Genomic DNA, 26,514 nt, shown 5'->3' on the forward strand with positions numbered 1-26,514 from the left:
CGTTCATGCACCACATTGTCTTCTCTTCCCCAGCCCTCCGCCAGGGTCTGGGTTTACTGTTGACTCTCTCATTTCGGTGTAGAGTCTAAGAGACAGTGTCACATCCGAAAAGACCTGAAGTGTGTCTTTTCCCGGAAGGGAATACTAGAGGGTCCCTTCCGCGGGGTTATACTACCTAAATCACAAAATCGCTGACTTTTCCCTGTGGCTTTTTCCGCCCACCTCGCTCCAGTCGCCTTTTGGTTTGTTTGGGTTTTGTTAAAGGGTGAAATGCTAAGCCCCGCCTACCGTCGTAAGTGGCCTGTCACTCCGTCCCGCTGTGCGGTCGTGATTGGCCAGCAGGACGGGTCGTCCGGCCCCACCCCCCCTTCCCTTTGCCGCGCTCCAGATCTCGGGTTTTAGCCCAAGGTGGAGAGCGGGATTCCAGCGGGCGGCGCTTGGAGCAGGTGGAGAGGCATCCTCTTTCCCGCTGTTGCTGCTCTTCTTCCTCCAATCCTGGGTCTCAGTCAGGGAAGGACGAACACTCTTCCTTTGCTGCTGGAGCTTTAGAGAATTGTTGCCCAGCACCTAGGCACTTCAGACATTTCATCTCACTCATTTTTGTAATTTCACTCTAAAAATCACCTGCACATTTATAACCCTGTGACTCTCCCCTTCTGCTCAATGCTGAGAAGGGGTCCGCATACTGCAGGGAGCTGTCTAAGGTGCTGAAGCTTCCCAAGCATCAGTCTACACCAACACCATGCGGGGTTAGATTGCACATTTTCATTCTGTCTTTCTGGTTCCCCATGCCTTGGATAAGACTATTTTCAGGATCGTGAATATCTCTCCGTATCATGGCCCACGTGAGACACTTTCGGACATTAGTTTCGGGATTTTACTTCTGGGAAGCAGCACTGTTACTCAGGTGAGTCCGCTTGGATTTAACAGTTGGAGAACTCATTAAGCCTGTGTATTACGTTACAACCACTTGTTATTGATGAAACCGGGAAATTTGCAATTCTATATTGACTTGTTGAAACAATCAATTTAATAGCATTGCTGTCTATCTAAATTATCTAGCTGTCTATCTACTGAGACCTACTCATTTGTTTTTTCATTAATTCGTGCATTTTAGCAACCGGCATCTTGAGTTATTTGCAGCTGAGAAAAAAAAAATACAAATTATTTCAAAAGCCTACGTTTTCCTTCTCAATTTGCTTTTAAAGTTCCCCTTTTCTAAGTGAATTATATAATTTGGGTGTTACTGTCTTTTTGAAAGTTACAAAACATTTACTATTTAGAAATGAGACATTACTTTTTTAAATGCAGAAATATAGAAGACAGTCGTTTACTGATGAGAGAAACTCCAAACATTGTTGGTATATTCAAAGGTTAAGTTAAATGAATCAAAATAATGGCCTTGCAAGTACTATTTTCTAATGACCTAGTTCAGGTAATACATGAAAGCAAAATCATAAATAGATTATTAGATATGTTCTATGTCAGGAATAATCTTCTTGATGAAAGTAATATTATAACAAAGCTATTAAACTATGAAATTGTTCTATAACATGTCATTTTCTTATCATGATCCTGTCATATTTGGCAGGCTTAAAAAATAATTTAAAGAGTATAAGAGAACTAGGCAAAGGATCAGATAATTTTACCCCGTTCTTAATGAATGTGTAAAGGTAAGGTACTGCTCACATAGAATTTTAACCCACCAATATAAATTTTATTTTACTATTACAATTAATTACCATAGGATTTCCATTTTTATGGCTTGCAAGGTTTTCAAAGGAGGATTGAAGTCAAATAACCAGAGTAACCAACTTATATGTATACTGATTTCTATTAGGAGTATGTAAATATTCTTTATTGTTATGTCAATTTTTCATCTTTGGGCTACCTTTAAAAAACCAGTAGTGTATCTCAAACTACCTTATAGAAACTTAAATTATTTTGATTTGCTTATATAGAATAGAAACTGATTTTGATGTTTATTATTTCTGAAATTATTGATTTTTTCCCAAAATAAGAAATTCAACTATTTTTAACCAAAATATTTTCAATGAAAATCATTTTTATATGATCTAGTAAATTTTTGTAACTTTATTATTGTCAGAAATTTTATTTGTAATAATTAAAGCAAAGTATATGGAGCTTTTATGTTTATGAAATTTTTATGTAAAGGAGTACGAACTTCATGTTAAAATATAAATTGATAATTTCCCTGTAATATATTTCTTCATGGCTTAGATGGTAAAATGCATTTTTTCAAAGAAATCAGATTAGCTTAGTTGATAGATACTTAGATTTAGGAAGCTAAAGTCAGAAACCAAAATGTTTTGGTCAATGAGGTTAAATTTGTATAATGGCAATTCACTATGATATTTGTTAAAACATGTTCTGAGATAAATAATTTGCATCACTAGATTCTCTGATTTTTGTCCAACTGTGTTAAAAGCTATGAAAAGTATTTCAAATGGATGACTGTGATTATAAGAATTTATCTTCATTAATCTTAAATAATTGTAGTTAGAAATAAATTTTATGAGTAGCGCAAAAACGTAATTCTTTGAAAAGACATATAACATACAAAAGTTTTACTTCTTAACTTATATTCTTCATCAAGTTTTTCTTTCTCCTTTCATAAATCAAATAAATTTTTATCTATCCATGACTAGTCTTAGATGAGAGTAAGTTATCACTCTCTGAAGAACTTTAATTATATGTTAAAAATTAAGCATTTTCACTTTTAGTGATGACAGCCAAAACAGAATTTCCTGTGGAAAAAAAAGAAAGCTCCCTCTACTGGAAATATTTTGTAAAATAAATGTCTTCATGGAAATGATTCTTTATTCTCTAATTCTAACCCTGATGTGTTGAGCACAGAGGAAACAAGAAAAAAGATAAAGACAAAAGAAAGTAATGGCATTAATTCCTAACATATTTTTAAATTTGAAAACAGCTTACCAGGGCAATTTGGAGGCAACAACAACCAGAAACCGCAGATATTTATAAGTAGATAATTTACTGGTACAGACTTTTTATTTCATAGGCTTTGAAGATTTTTTAAAAACATATTTTTGAGATACAATATACACAGAGAAAAATGCACAAATAATACATTTCCCTCTAGAAAAAGTTTTGCAAAGGGAACACACCTAAGTGAAGAGACTACAGTTCAACAAGTAGAAGTGTGACTGTCACAGAAGCACCCACCCCACCCTCTTCCTCCACCATAATCCTTTCCAAGGCACTACCTTGGTCAAAGGTAATCACTCTCCCTGACTTATATAATAAATGTGGTTTTTTTTCCATTTTAGAATTTTATATAATTACTCTGAGTCTGCTTTATTTTTATAAGTGTTATGTTTATGTGATTTATCCATATTGTTGCATGTAACAGTAACTTATTCATTCTCATTGCTGTATCATATGCCATTATATGAATACATCATAATTAACTTACCTATTGTCCTGTTGATGAGTATTTGGGTATTTCTTAGGGTTTGTTAGTACTGCTGTGAATATCTTTGAACATCTTTTGTGGTGAATACATGTATGCATTTTGGGATCAGGAAGTTAAGGTCCAAGACTTTCTCTAGAAGGGGAATTGCTAAGTATAACATAGACATGGGTGTATTTAACTTTAGTAGATACTGCCATTATTCCAAAGTAGTTGTATGTTTTTACAGTTACATCAGTAATGTATGAGAGTTTCTGTTGCCTACTAGTACACAATTTGATCAGTGCAATGTTATCATAATATACAAATTTTTAGTATTTCTAGCATATTTTTATAAACCTACAGATGATACTTTAGTGCTTTTATGTTTTTAAAAGCACTAAAATATCATCCATACTTTAGTAAATAAACATTATTAAGGCAAAAGCAGCAGAAAAATATTTACAAAATATTTACAAAAAAAGTTTTTAAAACTTTCATACTTGGTTTGGATATTGCTATTTTATGAAATAATTCTTCTATGACTTTTGGATTTTAGTTATCATATTAATAAAATAAAGAACAAAACATCAGTGTTCAGCTTTCTTTGAAATGCAGATAAGTGATCATTATGAAGAGCTTGCAGAACACCTTCCAAAAGCAGGGAAACAGCCAAAAATATTTCATTTAAGTTGATTACTTTCTTGCCATATCATTTAAATTTTCATCTTTACATGTTGATATCAACGCAGGATTTCTACTTGAATAAATTAGGGCACATTGTATCAAAATCTGAATGTGTGAATTTCAGATATCATAACAATAAAAAATGTAATATTTTCTTGGTTTACTTCAAAGCCTTAGTAAACTATTTTAGCATGGAACTTACTGGTTTTGCTGTTGGTATGTTTTTGGAGGATGAGAGGAATAATTTTTAATGTTGTCTCTATTTTTCTATGTAAGATACTGAAGAAAGCTGTATTTCTAGGAATAAACTTTTACAATTGTTATGATTTACTACATGCAGGTGTAGCAAGATTCTATATAGTTTTTAAAGAATCTTTGATATATATAACGTGATTCTTCCCTTTTTCTCTGAAAATAACAATAAATTGTCCCATGTATGGAAGAATCATAGTCCAGTCCATACCTCGAGCAATTTGTGTTGCCAATTGAAAGAACATCTTGAAAAATATTTCCTCTTCTATATAGTTTTTCTTCCCTTAAACACACAACTGTGTACTGAGGCAGGCCAATCAGCAATTATGTGTTTACTGTATAAGATTAAGCAATTCAACAAGATTTATTCACGAAATTCTGTGCACAAATTTTTGTGCTAAGCACAATGTAGCTATGGATGATTGAACAAATATTACCTTTTCCATTTAGCAACTTAGAGTCTAGAATAAACTGAAAAGGGTCAAACAACAAAAGAAACAATTACAGATAGCAATATTTTAGGGAATATAAGGAAGCGAAACCATCAAGAAGCCTTGGTATTTGTGGTGGGCCTTGTAAGATATTTGTTCAAGGGGCAAAATGATATATAAAGGGAATATTCTATGCAAAAGGAATGGTACAGATACATAGTATGTGATTGGGAAATGGTGGCTGTCAAAATTAGTTGAAATTACAGTTAATGATTCAAAACTGTATTCTACTAGCAGCAACTATTGAGCTAGCTACATGAATAAAACTACAAAAATATGGAGGAGTCACAACATTGCTTCACAATGGAATATGGCTAAAATTTAGAAGCAAGTAATTTAATTGTAACTGAGAAGTCATCATTACAGGAATAATTTTATAACTTGACTCAAAATATCCCTACCAGTTCTTTCCCTTAAGAGGTAGTGTTTACCTCAAAATTACAATTAGTCATAGGATTGGTGATAGTAACTTTATAAGAGCTATGTAAAGAAACAATGACACAACTACTAGAATAAAAGTTTATTCTGATTGTTGTAGAATTTGGAAACTATGTGAGAATATTTCTTCAAAATGTAGTTTCTTAAAAGAAATAGTGAAATATAGTAGAGGATTTGCACAGTTGGAAGAAAAGAAGACATTGAATTTGGTTTGGGGTATTTTGAGGTTAAGATGCTTGCAGAAAAGCTAGGTTTCTTGCCATCAGCTGGGAATTCAGATATTTGCATAGATTTAATTGCCAGAGCATGGATTTACAAAAGGTTATAAAGGTGAGTATACTGTGGTGAAAAGAAAGAATGGAAAATATATTTGTCAATGATGAGGATAGAACACTTGGAGCAGGACAAGAAGAAGTACTCAGAGATCCCTGAGCTCAGCTGTATTGATGAGACTTATCAGAACCAAATGAAGAAGTTGCAGATTTATCATAGTTTTATGCTGTTTATCTCAAGGACCAGTTCTTATTAATAGCATATATTAATATCTTTCTATCACTTATCAAGAGAACCTTAATATTAGCATTTCTCTAATTTTAGCTAATCTAATAAACTGGTCCATATTTACAGATAACATACTTTACCCAAGTTTTCTCAGGACATTTTCAGGGAATTATTTTGGAAAAGGTACATCATCTACTTTTCCTTATATCCTGAAACATATCTAGTAAAGCCTCCTTAATTTTCCCACCAAACTTGTCTCCTACCATTTTCTGTAGGATTATTTATATACTTGCATTAACAGTACTTACAGGGGGTTTTTTGTTTGTTTGAGACAGAGTCTCGCTCTGTTGCCCAGGCTGGAGTGCAGTGGTGCAATCTCGGCTCACTGCAACTTCTGCGTCCCAAGTTCAAGCGATTCTCCTGCCTCAGCCTCCTGAGTAGCTGGGACTACAGGAACGTACCACCATGTCCAGCTAAATTTTTTGTATCTCTGGTAGCGACAGGATTTCACTATGTTAGCCAGGATGGTCTCTATCTCCTGACCTCGTGATCCACCCACCTCAAATTCATGTGTATGCACATGTATATGTGGAAATACAATGTTTTTATTTTTTGAGTTTTAGTTTTTTGTTTTTTTATTAGGCGGATGGTATATCCTGTGGCTTTATTTTGCTTGGGGAAATGACCAAGAGAGACAATTGACTCCTCCAGAGAACTGGTTCTGGAGTGAAGGCAGAAATTCCAAGACAGAACTAACTGTTTAGCAACAAACACAGTGTATAAATGGAATGAGCTGTTCAGTGACAGTCAATGAAGCTATTCTAACAACTGCATGACAACAACACACATTTTCAATAAATGGAGTTTTAAATCCTGAGATGTTATCAAAAGGGAAAACAGTCGTAAAACAATACAGCTCCATCATAGCGTATTTCTGAAGTGTTTTCTTTACTAGAGATGCTTTTAGGAGAAAGTATTACGAGTACCTTGCAGGCAACACAATGCACAGAAGCAATCACCTCAGTGGTACAATTAGGAATAGCATAAAATTTAAAGGTCTCTGGAAAAAGCTTACTGATTGGAAGGATTTCCGATGTAAGCAATGAAGAATTCTCCATGAGTGCATACAAACATTTGCCATAACCAATTAGGAATTATGGACAAACCCTGATATATTTCTGATAATATTATACAACCATTGCCAACACAGAATGATTGGGCTTACAATGGAGGTAACTGGTCCATCCAATACCCTAACTAAATTTTAGAATCTCTGAACAACACCTTCAACAGGTTGTCATCCCTTAAACTTTAAAATTCCCTGTGATAAGGACTTGTTTACGCAGAAGGAAAATATTTATTGTTTTTAATTAGCAAAAACTAAAATGTCTTCTGTTTTCTCCTAGACAAAGTCAACTACTTTTTCCTATATGTACCTCCACAAATATTTGTTTCTGTGTTCTTTGGGGTTTTTCTCCATGTGTGATGACCTTCCTATTCATAAAAATTGTGCCTATATTTGAGCCATGGTTTTAAGTGATAATGTTTTCCATGCAGGCACTCCATGCATGAAGTTTGGATTCTCGTTTCAGAGAGCCTATGGCATTCTACCTGATAATCTCTATAACTTCTATAATAATGTAGGGAGCAATGGCTATATGCAAAGCAGTGTGTTAAGTACTGGGGAAACAAAACCCCAACTTTTAACACTATATCACTGTGGAGAGGAGAACCTGTGATATCCGTTTCCAATTTGTGTTTTAGATTTTCATGCAAGTTTTCTCTCTGTATCTAAATTTTAATCCCATGAAGATAGAATCATTTCTGGCCTTTGTTTTACCTCCATAATGTTCATTTCAATGCCATGCATGCTCAACAAATAATACATAAGCACTGAGATAACATCTCCTGTCTGTCACATCTTTCTAGGATTTTAGATTTGAGTTCTATTTAGTTGTCTGTGTTATCATGTGGAGTAAAAAGGAAGTATTGTGTTTAAGATCTCATAAAGTTTATAGGATCAAATAGTCTTCTTTGAAAACAAGAAGAGGCTGTAAAACAGATACAATTGGCAGCATCTAGTGGAAAAGAGAAGGGTTTGATTCTTTGACCCCTGGAAAACTGAATTTGTATTGTGTAAAGCATTTGTATTGTGTGATGTAATGTATACTTCTCAACTTTTTTCATTATTGCCTCTTAAGGCACCTTTCATAGACTTTTTTTTGTAACTGACTTCCATGAAATTGTAATACCATAGATATATCGTGTATTTTCTTATGTACTCTCTCTATATATTTATTTAAAAATAAAAATAATAAGACTTTTTATCCCCCCAAGAAAAAATCTTCTGCCCACCCACCTTGGGATGATACCACCCCTTGTTATAATGGTTGCTATGCTTTTATGATGCTTCTTTGACTAGGGCCATATAACTTATAATTTTGGGTCATGGCATAGAAATAAAACCATAAAAAAGTATTCATTTATTTTGAATTTTACTAGGACTTTACAGCTTTTTATAATAAACAAGTAAAACAGTCTGTAAAATAAGTTAGTCTTAAAAGTATTAGAGAACTTTAGCAGTATATTTTTCCATAAATGCATATGGTTTCAAGAAGCCACTGGACTTTCTCTGTAGACACTGCTGCTCTTACTAATGTCATATCATAATTTTATTCAAATATCTTTAAAAATAATCTTGGATATATTTTCATTTCTATGTCATCTGTTTTTCTATACACTGTTGACTAGGTTTAGACTCTGCTGACTTTGTTTTTGATGTCAAATACATGTAAAAAGTTTACATTCCTTCTTAAAGTTAACCTTTAGTTACAAAGCAAAATTTCAACAGTTGGTCTTGATATTAGCTCTGGATGTTCTCCAGTTTAGGAGTTAGGAAATATGTACAACAATCTCACAGTAATGTTACTAAAAAATTAAAAAATATATATAATTGGCAGCTAATTGTGGCAACGAGTAAAATACTACTAATGAAAAGAAAATAGATGTAATTACTAGAGCAGTAGGGTGTGAGGAAATCACCAGCAAATAATGCTTGCCTTCTCTGTGGCTGGTGGGGGGAGTGTGTCAGATTGGTCTTCTAATACTTTAGGTGGAAGCCTGCAAGAAGTTAAGTGATTTGAGTCTCAATGAAATGACTACCCAAATGTCCTCCATTGAATGACTGGGAGAAAAATGTGAATCCCATCTCTTTGCCTGGCTAATTCCTGTTTAACTCATTTCACATTCTCCAAGAAGCCTCTGGTCTCCCTGAAGTCTAAATGAGGATGTTTCCTCTGTGTGCCAATGCCACATTTCCCAGGACTGTTGCCACTGTCTGAGTTCTCCATCTAGCTCAAACTGTGAAGTTTTTGAGGGCAGGGACCAAAACACATTCCCAGTTCTATCTGCAGGGCTTGAAAGAGTGTCTAGCATGCTAAAAGGGCTTACTAATTTCTGGTATGAAGCACTATTTCTTCTTTTCAAAAGCAAATTAACAATTTCAGATAAATAACTCCAGGCATAGCCAAAATTACTATGCTGTCATTCTGTGCTTCTAACATTCAGGTGAACATTCGAGGAGGAATTTGGTGTAGCTTATTTTTCTTTATTCCCAATTTTATGTGTCTGTGGTAATATATATCCCCACTTGCCTCTTATCTCTCCTTTTCACAGAAAAATGTCTAGAAAAAATATCTTAAAAATTTTCATTTTCTTACTCACCTATGCCTTACTTGTTCTTATTTGGAAACAATTCCCCACTCTACTATTTCATCAGTAGTCAGCTTTCATGTGTGATGGTTTTTCTTAAATATTTTCAACTAAAATAATGCTTCATACCATAATAGCTGTAGAAAATTGCTATTTCATATAGAAGACATATCTTTAAATCAATGTATGATGTAATCATCTAGTTTAAAAAAGACATTTGCACTGAAAAGAGAAAGCATAACTAAATGACAACACTAAATATTAATCAAATAAATGATGCATGTTCTCAAGGTATCATATTTGAATTTCTAGTTTTACACCTAGCAGAGTTCTGGGATCAAAATCTCAGTTCCTAATTCTCTAGATAGATAGAGAATCATTGGTATCACAGAACATTTGTATTTGTCTTTTAATCTCTTTGTTTACATACATTTATGTGTTAATCCTATGAGTCTCTATAAAAGGTAGTTGAGTGATGATTCTTTGCTGACAATAACTGAAAATATAATTATGAATAACTACCCAAAATAATAATAATAAATATTGAGAAAAAACTTTTTTTTTCTGGAATGGAAAGGAGTATAAATTCTTTAAAAAGAAGGAGAAAATATTAAACGAATCTTAAGCAGGTGATGGAATTTGAATGGGCAGAAAAGAGGATGGAATTAGAATGGGCAGGAAAAGCATTGTTGCCACAGGCCAGTTTCCATGTGGAATGGAGAATATGGCGAACTTCATGGAGATATTTCCACATGGGCCCTCAAGTTTTCTTTTCAAATGAATCCATGCTGTATTGTTGTGTTAGGACTAGCTGCTGAGGAAAATCTGTATGACTCTTCAAGAGAATTATAAAATATTAGCAAATGTTTATTCAAATAATAATTTTTCTGTTACAAAATTTTTCATTGTCCGCACTTGATTGTAAGGGAAGAACATATTTTAATAAGCTATTCTGTATTCACTTGTCCAATTGATGTCAACATACACATGTTTTTGTTAATTTCCGTCATTTAAAATCAGTTTGTTCTACTTATCAGAAGTTTAAAGACAGAAACTAAATTATTAGTAGGTTAAACGAGACAAACATCCAATAAAAAAGAGAGATATAAGTTTTCTTGATTTTATAAACAAGTGATTACATTTCTGATAAGTGATGAAGATGGAAGTGTGTAATGAAATCCTAATCCCAGGAACTTAGAGAAAATCTGTCTTTATAAATTACCTCCTTATTAATAACAAAACAATCTAATACGTACTAAATATTTTCCACCAGTTATTAAATCATTCCTTTATAAGAAGTGACTTACATTTAGTCTATTAAAGTACCAAGAGACTTTTCTTTTTTTGTATATCCTACTGTCTAGCACAAATAAATGGACCTCTGTGTCCTTAACTTGCCTCCTGTTTTATTTATTGGTAAGAATAGAAGCAGCAGAGGATTATAAAGATAGAACTATTAGAAATCTTCCTTCTGCTTTATGCTGTTTCTTTGTAAAGACCTTAAAACACTTGAAAAGATTCTAAAATATTTTTCCCCTTAAATCTCTGAAATTTAGGATATCTCTTGCTGCAAATCTTAAATAGGGTGAGAATCATCAAAGTCATTGACTGCTGCGGACCTTTGCTGGTGCCTCCTGAGACTATAGTGGAGAATTAGGTTTCATGTGTAGCCTAAATATTTCCCCCTAAGTGATAACTGTGAACATAAAATTTTGCTCTGTTTCAAAAGGGCGAATGCATATCATTCCCTGTGGGTATATGTATAGTTATCATAAATACAATCTCACATCAAAGATTACGCTTAATTGATATGAAAAAAATTCAAATTCCTAGAGAAAAATCATAATTAAATTTAAAAACATAGTAGTAAAAGGATGAGATATATGCCTTTATAAGAAATATCTCATTTATTTCAGATGTTTTCTAAATTAACTGTCCTTGAATTCTATTGCCTCTCCTCATTCACTTGTGTGCCATGTGAAGATAAGAAGAAATTTGGAGAAATAAGACTCAGGATTAGATCTTGGTTCTCTCTTTGAAGAACTGAGTGATCTTTCTGTAGACTGAATGATTATATTTAATATGTTACTTTTAAAATGTAAAGTGTAGATCTGTTCTATCCAACTACAATTTTTTAAAACTAATATAGTCAAAATCTGATGATCTCTCTTTAGCAGAAAATACATACTTAGCATTAAAGCTATAATTTCTTATTTAGTTAAATATTAGTAACCTTGGTCGGGTGCACTGGCTCACTCCTGTAGTCTCAGCACTTTGGGAGACTGAGGTGGGTGGATCATTAGAGGTCAGGGCTTCAAGACCAGCCAGCCTGATCAACATGACGAAACCCCATCTCTACTAAAAATACAAAAATTAGCCAGATTTTGTGGGGCACACCTGTAATTCCAGCTACTAGGGAGGCTGAGGCAGAAGAATTGCTTGGACTGGGAGGTGGATGTTGCGGTGAGCCGAGATCGTGCCACTGTACTCCAGCCTGGGTAACAGAGCAAGACTCCATCTCAAAAAAGTACATATATTAGTAACCTTAATGCCAGATATCTATCTTTGTTTCTAAAATTCATTGTATAGTAGAAGAGAGGGCTTTTGAATGACAAGAAAGTAAACAAGGGATGAACAGACCAGCCTCTTATTGTTGTTTTAGTACAGGTTAGGTTCATTTGTGAGTGACAGAAAATGCGCAATGACATTGGTTTAAGAAAGATTTTTCTTCCTCTTAAGAGTAAAAGAAAGAAAAGAAAAGAAAAGAAAGAAAAGAAAAGAAAAGAAAAGCAATTGAACAGCTCAAGGCTGGAATAGAGGGTTGCCAGTCCTTCTCTCTTGCTGTTTTGCCACCCTTAATGTGGGATTGCTTCTTTGAGATAGAAGATAGATGCTCTGCTTTCATTCATTCTGGCTTCTTTTTAGCCATCAGAAAGAAGAGCCTTCTCTTTAAAGGAACTTCCAAGATGTTAAAGATTTTGCAGTTTTCCTGGCAGGCTTATGTGCTTCTGTGGCCAAGTTTTGGCCAAGAAATTGTAAATAGAAGTGGCATGCTGAACTTCTTGGAAGCATCTCTAAAGGATGTCCAGAGGCTCCAGATGCATTCTGCCTTGTGGAACTCAGACCTTCACTGAAGCAAAAAGGACAGTGACAGGTAGGAAAGGAGCATGGTCAGATCATCTCAGAAATATCACTAAAGAAGTAATATGGAAATAGTTGAGGGGTGGATACCCCATTATACATGATGTGATTATTACACATCACATGCGTATATCAAAAGATCTCATGTACACCATAAATATAGACACCTGCTATGTACCCACAAGATTAAAATTAAAAATTTAAAAAAAAGCATGCCAAGAATTTGACAACACAAATGAAAAAAAGAGAAATAATATGGATAACTGTGAAGAAAATGTGTTGATTGTTGGGGAGGGGCAAAACTGGCTTCAAAGAGCATAGTACGTGATCAGTACTACAGCAGATTTCAAAAATAGAGAGAAGGAAACACAATGAGAAATGACCAAAAGAAAAAAAAAACAACAACAACAACAAAAAAAAACTAGTCCATTGATTGGATGTGAGAAAAAGAAAGAGTAGTGTAAGATAATTGTATTTATTCCATTAGTAACTTGGAGAATGATAGTGTCATGACAAAAATAGAATATACAAGAAAAGAAATAGTCTTGTAGACAAATATTGTGAGTTAAGTTCTTGATATATATAGTGAATGTGATGCCTATGAGATATCCATTTAATGAATATACAAGTGGGAGTATAAGACCTGGAAATAGATGAGATTGGATGGCGAGAATTCTGGGGAAGGGTTTTCCAATATTTTTTTATTGTTGAGAAGCACACTTTGATGTTTCATCCTGTTGGGGTAAATAAACCTGGTGACTTACAGAGATCTCTGGCCTGTGGGCTCCAGCTGTGCCAGGCCCCAGCTCACACCCTAAAGACTGAGCTACGGAAAACACAGCAAACCTATAACCAACCGGGGCATGCAGATGAGGAGAAGTCTTTCCCCATCATGGACCTAACTATTCAATGTGTGGTCCTTTAACCAGGAGGAAAATCATCAACCTGGAAGCTTATTAGAACTACAAACACTGTCTTTTACCACATACTCACTGACTCAGAATGTGCATTTTATCAAGTGATATGGTTTGGATGTGTCCCCACCCAAATCTCATCTTGAATTCCCACGTGCATTCAGTTTTAAAATGGAGACAGCATAGAAGTTCAGAAAGTTTGCAGCCTGATGATGCCATAGAAAAGAAACTCCCATTTTCTGAGGAGAAATTCAAGCTGGCTGCAGAAATTTGCATAAGTAATGGGAAGTCAAATGTCAATCACCAAGATAATGGGGAAAATGTCTCTGGGGCATGTCAGAGACCTTTGTGAGAGCCCCTCCCATCACAGGTCTGGAGGTTTAAGAAGAAAAAATGGTTTTGTGGGCCAGCCCAGGATCCCTTCACTGTGTGTAGCCTAGGGCCTTGGTGCCCTGCATCCCAGCCACTCCAGCCATTACTAAAATGGGTCAAGGTGCAGTTCGAGCTGTTGTTTCAGAGGGTGGAAGCCATAAGGCTTGGCAACTTCCATGTGGTGTTAAGCATGGGGGTGCACACAAGTCAATAACTGATGTTTGGGAACCTCCACCCAGATTTCAGAGAATGTATGGAAATGCCTGGATGCTGAGACAGAAGTTTGCTGCAGGTGCAGGGCCCTCATGGAGAACCTCTACTAGGGCAGTGCAGAAGGGAAATGTGAGGTGGGAGCCCCCACACAGAGTCCCTACTGAGGCATCACCTAGTGGAGCTATGAGAAGAGGGCCACCATCTTCCAGACCTCAGGATAGTAGATCCACCGACAGCTTGCACTGTGCACCTGGAAAAGCCACAGACACTGAATGCCAGCCCATGAAAGCAGCCTGGAGTGGGGCTATACCCACAACGCCACAATGTGGAGCTGCTCAAGGCCATGGGAGCCCACCCCTTGCATCAGCATGACCTGGATGTGAGACATGGAGTCAAAGGAGATCATTTTGGAGCTTTAAGATTTGATTGCCCTGCTGCATTTGGACTTGTATGGGGCCTCTAGCCCTTTTGTTTTGTCCAATTTCTTTCATTTGGAAAGGCTATATTTACCCAATGCCTATACCCCCATTGTATCTAGGAAGTAACTAACTTGCTTTTGATTTTATAGGCTCCTGCACAGAAGGGGCATGCCTTGTCACTTATGAGACTTTAGACTGTGGACTTTTGCGCTAATGCTGAAGTGAGTTAAGACTTTGCGGGGACTCTTGGGAAGACATGATTGGTTTTGAAATCTGAGGACATGAGATTTGGGTGAGATTGGGGATGGAATCACACGGTTTGTCTGTGTCCTCACCCAAATCACATCTTGAATTCCCACATGTTGTGGGAGGGACATGGTGGGAGGTAATCGAATCTGGGGGCAGGTCTTTCCCATGCTGTTCTTGTGACAGTGAATAAGTCCCATGAGATCTGATGGTTTTAAAAGGGGAATTTCCCTGCACAAGCTCTCTTTCTTTGCCTGCTGCAATCTATGTAAGACATGACTTGCTCCTTTGCCATGATTGTGAGGCCTCCTCAGCCACATACAACTGTAAGTCTATTAAAACTCTTTATTTTGTAAATTGCCTAGTCTCAGTTATGTCCTTATGATCAGCATGAAAATGGACTAATACATCAAGCTTTCCATGCTCCACTGGCAGAGTGGCAGAGAGGCAGAAAAGGAGAGAGGAGAAGAAGGAGCTGGACATCAGAGAGAAGCAGGTTGACTTCAGAGGGACTGCTTGGACAGTGGAACTTTGGAGAAAATTTCAGTCAGGGATGGCCAAACTCCAGGGGAAGACTATGTTCCCACTTCATCCCCTCTCCAGTTCCCCATCCTGCTGAGAGCCACTCCCACTAATCAATATAATTATCCACATTCACCACCCTTCAATTCATTCATGCAACCTTATTCTTCCTGGATACCATCAAGAACTCAGGTACTAAGAGGGCAACTGCAAAAGGCTGTCACCCTGACTCCCCCACCTCCTCCACTGAGCTTTTAAACACTTAAGCCATCCATGGACAGTGAAGCTAAAGGAGCACACTGTAATACGTGCTCCCTGGAGCTCCAAGGGTCATGGATACCCCCCTTGCTGCTGCCGCAGGGCCACACAGAGTTCTACTCCTGCCAGCACTCAGAAGCATTCGTCCTGATCCCTGCACCCTCTCACCTGTGTGCTCACCCTCCCATGAGGGTTTGAGAGCTGCAGGCTGAGTAGACGAGCTAACCCTTTTGTGAGTCTTGCCAAGGGATCTGTTTCAGAAGGAGATGTGAGCTTGTTTATAGTCTGGAGAAAAGACATCAACAGATTTGGAAATGCTTAGAAAGACACAAGAGGGATACAGAAGACATACGGCAAACTACCTAAATTAAGATGACAAAGAAGAGTTTTAATAGCAATAGCTGAAGGATAGATTTTTAAATCAGAAAAGGGCTAAGTCTTTGGAACTAAATAGAAAGAGGTTAGAATAGAGGCAGAATATATTAAGTTATAGAATTGGAGGTTGTAATTTCATAATTCAGCATAATTCATTAGTTGAATGCTCAATTATATCTTTGAAGTGGGAGATCTCAAGTGTGATAAAGATGAACAATGAAACAGACCAGTGTAGGCTGATGCAACTGGTTACGAGGCAACACAGAATAAAGCCAAGTCTGTGTTATTTCTGGTACTGTGGTGTGGCCACACTGTAGTTTTCAAAGAGGATTCAGTCCAGCCTCATTGCAGCAGACATTTCTATTGCTCTGAAGAGGAAGCGAATGAAGCCAAGGAATGATCTTTACTTATTAAGGCTCCACTAATTTTGGTGGCAATGTCAGAGATAGGACCCACATCACCTAACTAAAATTCTCTGTTTATTTTTCCAAAGGAGCACTGTATTAGACTTTTCTAGAGAAAAAATAATCATCTCATCACTCTGTAAAAGGTAAAATATGACTCATTTAATTAGAATTATAGGACAATCTTTAATCTTTTCATTGGAAAATATGAGACTGAAACAAATTCAGACGTTTAACTCTTTTTAAAAATTCTTCTGTATATGAGCACCAAGGTTGGCATTGTTGGCTTATATTTTTCACTTACATTTTTGAACCATTTTCTTTACATGTTGAAAATACCTAGTCTTTTTGTACAAAGCACAGTCTCTAGGGATTTTGTTATGCTTGATTAAAGGAACGTGTGTGCTCTTATTGCCACAGGAAATAACTTCTGTAATTTAGAGGCTGTCTGAACCCTTTCGTTTCCTGGGAAACTGTTAATGTTTGCCCATAATAGTTTAGGCATACAGATAGAAGAAAGGTAGGAAAAAAGGATGGAGGAAGGGGGAGAAAAGGAGAGAAGGGTGAGAGAGTGGGTAACCTAGAATATTAGCTTTAAGTATAAACTGAGTATTAATCTTAAGAATAATGTTAACATCAGTGATTGCATCTTGTAACCTCTTCTCTCTCTTACTTTTTAAAAAGAATATAATTCTATAAAAACCTTGAGGTATAGCTTAATTTTCAGTAGAGTGAAATTGAATGGCACCATTCCTAGTGCTATATTTACCTCTCCTTACCACTTTCAATTATAAACTCTTTTTTCTGCTTTATTGTTTAATTTTCTCCTTTGTTCTATGCCATTTTCTCTCTCCATAAAGGAATGTCAGGCAGAGGTGGGGCTTCTTGCACCACAGGAATAAAAAGGCCCAATCTGTCTTGAATATACTTAAGATAGAAAGCCTTCCATTTAAAGGGGATATTAACATAAACATCTGTAGTTATACAAGCATGAATATCTACCATAATCTGAATGAGTCCCTACTCTGCTGGTTCAATACTATTTATAAAAATAAATTTAGAATGACTTCATTGCAATATTCTGTGTACATCTGTTTTTAAGTCTGGAGACTCTAGAGATTGGTGCTTCAAAATATCATGCTTTTATGTCCTGAATCTTATTGATTTGAAGATTTATAAAAATGCATTTCATTAGTACTATTGCTATATCTTTTCCTTTGTAAATATATAACTTAAAAAATCCCAAGTATAATGGTAATTTCTGTCAGTATTGCTTATTTCTGATTGGTGAAATTACTTTTTCCCAGTATATTTGCAGTATTTTTTTCTGATAATACACATAAATTAAAATAAAACGTATATAGTGTTTTTATTTTAAACATGCTTTGTGCTTATTCTAGGAAGTATTTTACCGCATAAAATTTAGAAGATAATCTCAATTCTTGATCAACTTTTTCTGCATTGATTTTATGTAATCGTTTTGAAATTGTGACTAGAAAAATATACCTGAAATCATGCTCAGTGACCTTTTGGTAAGTTAAACTGATCGAGATATGTTTAGAATATAAGGAAGAAAATGTTCTTGAATTGAATTTCAAATGATCCACCCTGTATGAAACTGAGTTCTAGAAGAACTCTAGAAATTATAGCAAAGCAACATAGTTGTGTTGTTTTTCTAATTCATATGACACGATCACTGCCCTTAGTCCTGAAGTTTCCAGGCTAGTAAAGAGAATTACGACTTGTAAGTATTACATATCAACATTGAAAACCAGTGAATGAGAACAATATTTGTGACATAACCTATGGCCTGTAAGAATTCAGTGAAGGAGGGATAATTTCTGGCTCAGTTAAGCCAATAAAGGCAATATGGAGGACATGACATTTAAGCAAAAGAATTGATAAAATTCCCTTTGGCAAAAATGCACACTCAAATTCACAGAGATCAGGCCACATCCTGGATTTTGAATAATTACTCTTGTGACTCTAGGGGTGCCCTGACCTTTTTCTGACTAAAGAAAAGGTAACATCTGCTATTCCAAGAAAATTTTACTTTCAAATTTTGATTTTATTGGTAACCAAATGTTTTTATTAAGTTTGTTATCCAACAACACACTCCAGGCTAGAGTCAGAGCAAATTCCCTGTTTTTTTTTTTTTTTTTTTTTTTCATTTGGAAAACAAAAACAAAACAAAACAAAACAAAACATAGAGGTGGGGAAGTACCTTGTGCATGCTGTCTGTGTGTGTGTGTCTGTGTGTGTGCATGCATCTGTGTGTGTGTGTGTGTGTTATGTGTGTGGTGAGTGAACATAACTAGAATAAAACGGTGTCAAAAAACAAACTGTAAAGACGAATTGTCTAGAATTAGTCTTAGGGAGGAAGTCTTTTTGGATAGGAAAAGAACAAGAGAGAAAATAAAGACTATCCCCTCCCAGAAGGAAGCTAGGAGCAACAGTACCTAGGAGAAACATTTTATAGCTTGAGATTTATTTTAAGAAGTCAACTGCTATTTCATGGATTTGACAAAGGAAAGGTAATATTGACAAAGTATTTCCCTGAAATACTGCTTTAGGGATTTAGAATGTAACTGGCATTTTTTTTTTTAAAGACTCTGTACGAAGCTGCTACTGTGGTAATTGATATATAACCACAAACTTGCATTTATAATTTTGACTCTAATCATTAGAGACATTTAATTAAAATGGATTTCAAAGTTTTTATGTGGATTTAATTTCACTTATAATTACTTAGGTAATATATAATTATGTCTTCAATATAAAAATCCAAATATTTTGGATAAATGAAAAGTTTCCCTTGGTTGCCAATACTGTCTTAGTTCCCTTCTTAGAGATGACTGAAATCATTTAATATGTTTCTTTCCAGATTATGTTTTATATATTTCTATAATTATATGCGAAATAAATATGTATATTTTATATATATATATTTAAGAAAAAATGTTCTAATTAGGAGATTAATACTACGTATCCATTCCATGTGTTTCTTTTATTCTCAAGGGGAGAGAGTTGCCTTGAGAATTTGTTCTTGCCTCTCCCCACCACTAATCCATTCTGCCCCAGAACAGAGAAGTGAATATTCTATTAGGGGAGTTTTCAGTCCAGCCTCTTTTGTTACCTTTTCTCTCACTTCTGATTGCCCTTTGCTGCATTCTTCTCTAACTGCTCCTTTCTTCCAAAATAGCATGTAATTTACTAGTTTATCGTATTTCTGGTTTATAACATTCCATTCTGCTAGAATGTAAACTCCATGAGACCAAAGGTTCTGTTCCATTTTATTTGTTGCAGAATCCAGAGTCCTCAGACAGTGCTTGGCACATTGTATATATTCAAAACCTATTTGAAGATGAAAATGAGTAAGTGTGGGTACTAAATAAATCAGCCTTTTCTTTAAGCCTTTTCATTTTGTCTTGTTTAAAAAATTCTCTTCCATAAAAGTCTTAATTTATTTTATATCTCTAATCCTTTACTTTGAATTATTTTTTAAAGTAAAATTTGCTTATGAATTAAAAAATCAAATGGTTAGGATAGCACTTTAATATTCTTCATAGCATTCTTTAGTCCTACCTCCCTTATACTGAGTTATGCTTCCTTAAAGCAATAATTTTTATTTTATTTTTTTATTAATTAATTAATTTGTTTGTTTATTTTGAGACAGAGTCTCACCCTGTCACCTAGGCTGGAGTGTGGTGGCCTCAATCTCGGCTCATTGCAATCTCTGCCTCCTGGGTTCAACCGATTCTCTTACTTCAGCCTCCCAAGTAGCTGGCATTAGAGGCATGCGCCACCACACCTGGCTCATTTTTGTATTTTTAGTGGAGATGCAGTTTCGCTATGTTATCCAGGCTGGTCTCAAACTCCTGACCTTCAGTGATCCGCCCACCTTGGCTTCCCAAATTGCTGAGATTACAGGAGTGAGTCACAGCACCCAGCTGAGCAATCATTTTTAAATGTTCACGTTTTTCTTACTGTTATGACTAGATCCACGTGTTGCTTAACAGCAGGGAAAAATTTTGAGAACTACATCGTTAGGCGATACAGTTATTGTATGACCATCATAAAGTGTACTTACACAAACCTAGATGGAATAGCCTACTGCACACCGAGGCTATGTGGTATAGCCTGTGACTCCTAACCTGCAAACCTATACAGCATGTACAGTATTGGATACTGTAGGCACTTGTAACACCATGGTATATGTATGTCTAAACATATCTAAACATAGAAATGATATAGTAAAACTAACTATGTTTGCTAAAGGTAAAAACAAATGGCTCGCCTATATAGAGCACTTACTACGAATGGAGCTTGCAGTATTGAGTGAGTCAGTGAGTGAGTGGTGAGTGAATGTGAAGGCTTAGGACATTACTGTACACTACTGTAGAATTTTTAAACACTGTACCCTCAGGTTACACTAAATTAAAAAAAAATTCTTTCTTCAATAATGAATCATCCTTAGCTTACTGTAACTCTTTTACTTTATTAACTTTTAAATTTTTTTAACTGTTTGATTCTTCTGTAACAATGCTTAAAGCATGTTTTACAGCTTACAAAATATTTTCTTTATATCTTTATTCTATAAGCTTTTGTCTATGTTTACACTTTTTTCACATTTTAAATTTTATTTTGTTAAAAATTAAGACACAAGCACACACATTAGCCTGTGCCTACACAGAATCAGGATTATCACTATCACCATCTTCCACCTCCACATCTTGTCCCATGAAAAGTCTTCAGGGCAATAACATGTGTGGAGCTGTCATCTCCTACAATAACAATGCCTTCTGGAATACCTCCTGAAGGACCTGCCTGAGGATGTTTTACAGCTAACTTTTACAAATATAACTAGAAGGCATGCAGTCTAAAATAAAAATTTAAAGTATAGCATAGTAAATATATAAACCAGTAACATTTATTATCATTATCCAAGTATTATGTACTGTACATAATTGTATGTGGTATACTTTTATATGACTGGCGATGCTGTAGGTCTGTTTATACCAGCATCACAATAAGCACATGAGCAAACTATTGCCCTATGATGTTACCATGGGTATGACATTACTAGGCAATAGGAATTTTTCAGCTTCATTATAATCCTATGGGATCACGATTCTGCATGCAGTCTGACATTGGTCAAAATGTCATTATGTGATGCGTGACTGTATATCCATACATCTGAATAATACCCTTATATTATTTTTTGGTTCACCTTTTGTTTTTCCTTAATTCCATACTTGTTTTCTTCTGCCTTTAAGTGCTTTTTCAAATATTTATTTTCTTCCTCTCACTCTGAATCCTATGGTGTCGTCTTTGCAATACGTCCCCATACTTCACTGCACCCCACAGCACAGTGGCCATCTTAGAGTTCTGTCTTCTGATCAAAACTATATTTGTGTTTTCTAAGACCTTCTGCATGGATTTCATTTGAGGAAATCACATCACTACTTTTCTAAGTTGGATCAGCTCCTAGGATTCTTGGTCTATTTCTTGTCTATTTCTTCATTTTGCTATAGTATTTTCTCAAACATTTTCCCAGGAGAGTATTTATACAGGTAGAGTATTTGATTCCATGTATTATGGCTGCTTAGTTACTTCTCACCTGATTCATAGATTGGCTGGAAAACTGGATTGAAAATACTGAATGAAAATAATGCTCTCCGAGAATTTTTTTTTTTTTTTTTTTTTTTGAGACGGAGTCTTGCTCTGTCGCCCAGGCTGGAGTGCAGTGGCCGGATCTCAGCTCACTGCAAGCTCCACCTCCCGGGTTTACGCCATTCTCCTGCCTCAGCCTCCTGAGTAGCTGGGACTACAGGCGCCCGCCACCTCGCCCAGCTAAGTTTTCGTATTTTTTAGTAGAGACGGGGTTTCACCGTGTCAGCCAGGATGGTCTCGATCTCCTGACCTCGTGATCCGCCCGTCTCGGCCTCCCAAAGTGCTGGGATTACAGGCTTGAGCCACCGCGCCCGGCCTCTCCGAGAATTTTGAAAGACTTTTTTATCTTTTTATCTTGTAGCCTCCATAAATGAAAATTTAAAAGCAGTCTCACTCTTTTGTGTTTTACTTTTTCTTTCAAAATATTCATTCAGGAAATCTTTCAGAATCTTCTCTTCAGAATTTTTGGCAGTTTTACAAAAATAGGTGTGGACGGTTCTCTATTTAAGCTCAATCTCTTTTGAACTCAAATAGGCTCATTTAATTTTGACAATACCTGTTTTTATCATTTCCCAACATTTTCTGGATAGATACATATAAATCTCTTTATAGATTATTTCTTTCGGCCAAGGGCAGTGGCTCACACCTGTAATCCCAGCACTTTGCGAGGTCCAGGCAGGCGAATCACGAGGTCAGGAGATCGAGATCATCCTGGCTAACACAGTGAAACCCCATCTCTACTAAAAATACAAAAAAAAAAAAAAAAAAAAAAAAAATAGCCGGCGGTGGTGGCGGGCGCCTGTAGTCCCAGCTACTGGGAAGGCTGAGACAGGAGAATGGCGTGAACCTGAAAGGCGGAGCTTACAGTGAGCCGAGATTGCACCACTGCACTCCAGCCTGGGCAACAGAGTGAGACTCCATCTCAAAATAAATATATAAATATAAAAAACAAAATAGATTATTTCTTTCTTTTTCATCTCTCAGAAATTTACTTGTAAAACTTTCTCATTGCTGATATCTCCTTCCTGTTGCCTTTGAAAGTGCATCTGTCTTTAGTCATTTAGTAGTCTTTTAATGAACACTGCAAGGGAAAGAAAATAGAAATATGCTTACTCTTGAACTATTTTTGAATATTTTATTTAAATATTTACACATATTTAGAGATTTAATTTATCTGTAACTTATTTTCATGGTTTAAGAGAACAAGTTTATGTTATTATTTTCCAATAGATTGATTATTGCTACAATACCATGAGTTTGAAGTAGTTGCTCTCTTTACCTTCTTTCCTATGCTTCACACTCAGCTCAATAACGACTTTCTAAGTCTATTCAAGCAACCTATTCAAGATAGACTCTCATTTATTTTCTATTTCATCATACTGGCTATTTTCTTCTGAGAACATAAGGCAGTCTCTAATTATCTTAATTATGTATATGTTTATTTTGTTTATTTTCTGTTTCTTCCAACATAAAGTACATTCCTTGGTCACAGAGACTTTATTGGTATTTCACCTATTGCATGTAGAGTCGACCATTACTTTATTTTACCACATATACACAACTAAATGAATATACAAATATGTGCTGTGTATGCATATTGATATCAATAGGAATATATACAGATACATATACAGCCGTCCCTTTGTATACAAAAGGGATTGGTTCCAGGACTCCCAAGGATACCAAAATTCACTGACAGTCAAATCCCTTATATAAAATAAAGTCATCTTTGCATATAACCTACCCATATCCTCTCACATACCGTAAATCATCTCTAGATTACTGACAATACCTAACACAAGGTAAATGCTACTTAAATAGTTGTTATACTCTATTGTTTAGGAAATAATGACAAGGAAATAAAGCCTTTACATATTCAGTACAGACACAACCATCCTCTTTTTCTGAGTATTTTCAATGGCTGGTTTTTTGAATCCACAGATGCAGAATTTGAGACAGATACAGAGGAGTACCTTTTATGTATATGAAATACAATATGGGAAACAAACATTCTGCTTTGTCTTATCTTAACAATTGGCACATTTTGTGCTTCTATAAGAATATTGAAATTTTGTTGTTTGGTTTCTTCTTAGATTTTCAAAACGTGCTTTTTTAGTTTTTTGGGGGAATTAAATATTGCTTTTTTTGAAAGGCTTATGCATGCAGCTATTAGTATAATGAGATGTGTGTGTAAAGCTACAGATTTAAGTTTATAATTTTAAGCTTAATTATTTTAAATGTTTAATTAACGATGTTGAACATCCCAGATTTTAAAAAGTGATTTGTCAAAAATGTTTACATGGAATAAGAACAGGGGTTATATGCTTCTGGAAAGTCTTTGCTATACCTTTCACCTGATCTTTTCAAGGAAGACCTTGAAAATATGAAGTAGTATCCGGACAAAGGCTCCACATGATCCCTTCCCAAAGAGACAGTGATACTCTAACTCAAATCAAGGGTGCTTTTATTGCTCTCTGGAACTACACAAAAGTTTGAAGAGTTGAAGAATCACTGCCTTTGTCAGATAGCATCATTGAAACATTTCCTCATATAAACTATCCTCTTGAAGACCCGACTTCTATAATATTCATAATAATAATAAATGTTATGATTTATTGAAAATCTATGGATTCCATATCAACCTGTTTTATTATTATGCAGAAACTTCCCGGTAAAAATATTTTTTATTACCCTGATATTTAAGTGGCTTAAAACAACAATAAATACCTATTAGCCTGAAAGTTTCTGTTAGTCAGGAATTCAGGAGCTGCTTAAGTCGGTGTCCTAGCTCCGAATCTTTCATGACGTTTATGTCAAGATCTCAGTCAAGTCAGAGGAAGGCTTAACTGTGATAGAGAAGCTGATTCCAAGATGGCTCAGTGAAATGGGCGGGAAGTTGATGAAGCCTACTGGGAGAAGCCCTTGGTTTCTCCCTTGTAGCTTCTCGAGTGTTCTCACCACACGATGATTGACTTCCCAGAGTGAGTGATCCAAAAGAGTGCAAGATGGAAGTTGCAATGCGTTTTATGATCTAACCACAAAATTCATGCAAAATCAAGTCACTTTACCCAGCCAGTGTTCAAGAGGAAGGAAATTAGGCAGCACTCTTTGAAGAGAGGAGGGCAAAAAAAATTGAGAAACAATTTTAAAGCCACCACAGTCATCCTGATACAGGAGCTAGAAAGAAATTATTAGGCAGATAGAGAGGTTAAAGGAGTCCTCAGCAAGGCTTCCCTTTTAGCAAAAAGCAGCCCCCGAATCATTTCTTTTCTAACAAAGAGCAGCCTGAAAAATCGAACTGCAAACATAGATAAGCAAGCTGGAAGCTTGTACAGGGGAATGCTGACAGCTGTGCCAATAGAAAGGGGCAATCTGGAAGCCAGGTATGTTCAACCCGGAGGCTCCATCTTCACTTTTCTTTGTCACTATGTGTACAGTAAAGAACCAGGAAACCTGGCACCAGCCAAGTAGAGAAGCCATCTGCATAATAAAACATTAGGGTGAGGTGGCCAGCTTCTTCACACCCTATGCAAATGGCACACCTGGTCTGACCAATCTTTCATGCCCTATGTAAATCAGACACCACCCCATCAAGCTCATCTATAAAACCTTTTGCACTTCGCTGTGGAAGCAGTAACACATTTTCTCCAGGACTGCATGTTCTGTGCAGAGAGCTATTCTCTTTCTTTCACCTATTAAACTTCCACTCTTAACCTCACTCTGGCGTATCCATGTCCTAGTTTTCTGTGGCCGTGAGACAACAAACTGCGGGTGTTATCCCAGATGAATGACACTACTTCGATCCTGAAGACATTCTTCTCCTTCACATCCAGTACCAAACCACCACCAAATTCTGTGGATTCTATTAATTATATATCTCTTAGGTTGTTCCACTCTTCTCCACCCCTGTTGCTGTTAAAATTACCAAGACTACCCTCAACTTTCTTCCTGACCACTAGAATTGTCTCATAATGGGGCTATGAAGATACATGTCCATAATATGGTCTGTGAGGTACTACACCATCAGGTACTTGTAGTGCTCTCCAGCCTCATTTGTTATTAGGTTGATGCTCTCTTTCTCTCTTCCAGCCATGCTGACATTTTTCTAGTTTCTTGTATTTTCCATGCTCTTTCCTATCACAGGTTCTAGGAGACTTTCTCTTTTCACCTGTCTGTTCAACATTTTCCTGCCTGAAACTCTGGAGCACTGTTTCAGAAATCCTTCATCCTATAAATTTTCACTGAGTCTTACATAAACTGATAGATTTCTTTTGAATTATTAAAAATCTTGCTTAGAATACCAAAACCAAAATCAAATTATTAAATACAAAACAATATAAACCCCAGAATACTTTAAATATCCATTCAGTAGTTGGGCTATAAAAAAACAAATGTCATGAATGAGAAATTATTTAAGGAAAACTAGGAGACAAGTCTTTCAGTCAAGGCCCCTACAACTACATG

General features: G+C 35.8%; 1 protein-coding gene across 1 annotated transcript in view; it reads left to right on the forward strand.

Annotated features, from left to right (window-relative positions):
• Nucleotides 1–395: 395 nt before the first annotated feature.
• The window catches only part of GLRA3 (glycine receptor alpha 3), a 138,721-nt gene continuing 112,602 nt past the window's right edge, over nucleotides 396–26,514 (forward strand). Inside the window, 1 exon segment of the mRNA XM_031664109.1 lies at nucleotides 396–907. Within this exon segment, the coding sequence (XP_031519969.1) occupies nucleotides 837–907 (71 nt within the window). The 5' untranslated portion in view covers nucleotides 396–836.

Source organism: Papio anubis, chromosome 3 (assembly GCF_008728515.1).
Source record: "Papio anubis isolate 15944 chromosome 3, Panubis1.0, whole genome shotgun sequence".
Taxonomy (NCBI): Eukaryota; Metazoa; Chordata; class Mammalia; order Primates; family Cercopithecidae; genus Papio; species Papio anubis.